Here is a 3,597-nt window from a genome sequence, read left to right as displayed (position 1 = left end):
AGACTAAGATGTTGAACGGAATCTCAAATAATTCCCCTGGCAGAGTTTTCGTACGTCTCAAACTCATCTCTCGAGATTTAACTAATGATTGCAGAGGTAAATAACAGTTAACAGCAGATCGTAGTATAATATAAGCACTTTTCAAATATTTTATGCTCGAATCGAACATTTTAAGAATGTTGAAAATTCTCAAGAGTTTTTGAGAGATAAAATAGTGGGGACATGTGAATTCACTAAAATTAAAATTCAACTAATTGCCTGCACTTACGATACGGATATTGCTACGAAGAATTACCGACAAAAGAAAACGCATGCGATCTTGATTCCAGACTGATTACAATTATTTCTTTTTTTCAGTTCATCCAGTTACTTAGCCTAAGTCTTAAAACTAACGGGATAGAACAGTTGGAATGGAAGTATACAGGTATGTACAAAAAGAGGTGAGTAATTCACTTTGTTAACTTCTAGTAATAGATTAAGGTAAGTATATTTAACATTATTAGGGCAAGTACAATGAAAGGAAAACTTTATAATTCAAATATAAAATGCATTTCAGAAAAGTAATTAATTTTAATTTCATTTTAGGTTGAACATATACATAAGTCGCTTGACGCAACACCGGCCACCTTGACAGGATCAGGATCCTTCAACATCTATGGGCAGTAATGCGAGTTTGTGAATTGGGCGCTTAATGGTGCCCGCCTTGGTTGCCACGTCTGCCACTCGTACCTTGCCGTCTTGGCCTTCGACGGTTGCGACGACGCGTCCGATTACCTACTGCTGCGGCGGCACGTTGTCTTCGTGAACGAGGACGAGATCGTCTGGCCGCAGGTTGCGTTCGGGGTGCAGCCATTTGTTGCGTTCCTGAAGCCCCGTCATGTAGGTTTTGGACCACTGTCGCCAAAACAGTTGCTTGAGACAGAAAACAAGTTGCCATCTCTCGCAGCAACGAATTGGGTCCGTTGGCACTTGTGCTGGTGGCAGTGCTCGCAGAGGGCAACCGATTAGAAGATGCGCTGGAGTTAGTGCTTCTCCGTCATTGGGGTCCTGTCCCAATGGTGCTAGGGGACGAGAATTCAAGATGGCCTTCACTTCGGCCAGTGTTGAGAGCTCCTCCGTCGTGAGTAGAGCGTTGTCGAGTGCGCGAACGATCAGATGCTTGGCGGACTTCACGGCCGCCTCCCATAATCCGCCGAAGTGCGGCGCCCTGGGTGGTATAAGGCCGAAGCTGAATCCTTCTTCGGCTGCGAACATCATTAGTTCTGGGGCTTGAGATAGGAACGCCTCCTTCAGCTCGCGCAGCTTGCGGTCGGCGCCGACAAAGTTGGTTGCGTTGTCGCTGAATACTTTCTGTGKCATCCCTCGGCGACCAATGAACCTTTTAAGGCGAAAATAAAATAATTAGTAGACAAGTCCGATACTAGTTCTAAATGTACTGCTTTTGAWGTGAAGCAAACGAAAACTGCTATATACGTTTTTACGGGTGGTCGACCACGTATTTTTAACGTTGAAGATATGGGACCACAAAAGTCTACGCCACATGTCAGAAAGGGCCGTAACGCTCGAAGTCTTTCAACTGGCAAATTTCCCATTATTTGGGTTTCCACATTCGGCTTGTAATGAAAGCAGTGTGTACAGTTTCTTACGGATCTACTGCAGGCTTCCCTGGCATTAATTAGCCATTTGCGTTCTCGAAGAAGCGCAACCAACGCCTTTGCCCCAGCGTGATGATTTCGAAAGTGCAGGAACTGTAAATAGGTTATAACGAAGTGAATCACCTGGACAATTTTCAAGAAACTCAAGTTTAATTCATCTGCAGTCAGAGCTCTTCCCACAGTAGGCATTTTTGGTCGTCTGATCCATCATAATAAATATGCGACCACACGAAGCAACTTTAAATGAGAAGAGAATATTTCAATCAGCTCCATTATAGTGTTATCTTTCTGTTAACTGTGCACCGCCAAACCATATAGAATTGTTCAATTCGTCCACGTTACAACCCCGAGACACTTGATCCGCAGGATTTTGTTTTGTTGGCACATGTCGCCAATGTACATTGTCAGTCAATTCTTGKATTTCGGACACTCTATTTGCGACAAAGGTTTGTAATGAAGATGGATGCGTCTTTACCCAGTGCAATACAATTTCAGAGTCTGTCCAAAATGTGATTTTCTCGAATCGTCGACTCAACATTGGTGCAACTCGTGACCATAATTTGGCAAGAAGATGTGCTGCCGAGAGCTCGAGACGCGGAAGAGACTTAGTCTTCAGCGGAGCTACTCCAGACTTTGCAGTAAGCAGCATACATTTGACAYCACTAGCAGATTGGCTTCGTATGTATATGCAGCATCCGTACGCTCTTATTGAAGCGTCGGAGAAGCCATGGATTTGGCATGTAGCAGTCGACTCTAGGTTTACATACCGAGRAATGCTAATTGACGAGAGCTGCAGTAGGTTGGCTTTGAAATTCTGCCATCTAGTGTTGAGGCGCAATGGTATCGACTCATCCCAATCTAGTTTTTGTATCCAAAACTCTTGCAATAAACTTTTTGCTTTTGTAACTAATGGGGCTAATAATCCAAGAGGATCGAAAAGGCGAGCGGAGACTGACAATATGTTCCGTTTAGTGGCTCGCAGATCATTAAAGTTGGCATCCAAAACAAATCGAAACAAATCCTCTTTCGGCAACCAATGGATTCCTAGTGTTTTAGTAGAATTTTTGTCATTGAAACTTAACGACTTTTCAGTGCAATAACTGTCGAAAAATTTAAGGTGGTTCGAAAACCACTTCGTTAACGTGAATCCTGCCGGGCTTAATATTTTAACTTATAATAATATTTTACATCACTTCTTATAAGATCTAAAGACTCAAAATTTTCAGATCCTGTCATCGACATAAAAGTCTCTTTTAATTGCCAATGAACCGAGTGGGTATTTAGTGTATTAGCATCGCTGAGCATTTGTAAACACCGTGTTGCGAGAAATGGTGCAGGCGCAGTGCCGTAAGTGACGGTGTTAAGTCGAAAAATTTTAATATGCTCTGAGGGATGCTCTCTCCACACAATAAGCTGACAATTTCTATCTTCGTCGTGCATCATTATTTGCTAAAATGTACCGGCAATGTCTGCCGTTAAAGCGTACTTGTGTAAACGAAAACGAAGAAGAGTTGAGTACAATTCTTCTTGGATGGTTGGGCCTACCACCAAAATTTCATTCAATGAAATTTCAGATGAAGTACGACTCGAAGCGTCAAAAACAACACGTAATTTGGTTGTTGTGCTTTCGGTCTTAAAACGCATCCATGCGGAATGAAATAGTGTGGCTCACTCGGCATCTTATTGTTTGTTGGGCTCATGTGACCCAACGCTCTGTATTCATTCATAAAGTCTAGATACATTTTACGAAGTTCTGGATCTTTCAACGTTCTTCTCTCCAGGGCCTGAAACCGCCGAACTGCGGTTTCATAGGAGTGACCGAGTAACTTACGGTCAGCTTTAAATGGCATTCTGATCTGAAGCCGTCCTGAAGGCAATACTTGAGTTGTTTTCACGAAAAAATTTTCACACTCTTTTTGCTCTTGTGTGAATTTGATGCCAT

General features: G+C 42.7%; 1 protein-coding gene across 1 annotated transcript; it reads right to left on the bottom strand.

Annotated features, from left to right (window-relative positions):
• Nucleotides 1-774: 774 nt before the first annotated feature.
• On the bottom strand, nucleotides 775-1,359 carry LOC108970031. Its single transcript, XM_018935131.1, has one exon. The coding sequence runs from the start codon at nucleotides 1,357-1,359 to the stop codon at nucleotides 775-777; it is 585 nt and encodes a 194-aa protein (XP_018790676.1).
• Nucleotides 1,360-3,597: the final 2,238 nt, after the last annotated feature.

Source organism: Bactrocera latifrons, unplaced genomic scaffold (assembly GCF_001853355.1).
Source record: "Bactrocera latifrons isolate USDA-ARS-PBARC rearing strain unplaced genomic scaffold, ASM185335v1 scaffold_278, whole genome shotgun sequence".
NCBI classification, from domain to species: Eukaryota; Metazoa; Arthropoda; class Insecta; order Diptera; family Tephritidae; genus Bactrocera; species Bactrocera latifrons.
Note: the sequence above shows the minus strand (reverse complement) of the source record. Positions and strands in the feature narration are given on the sequence as shown.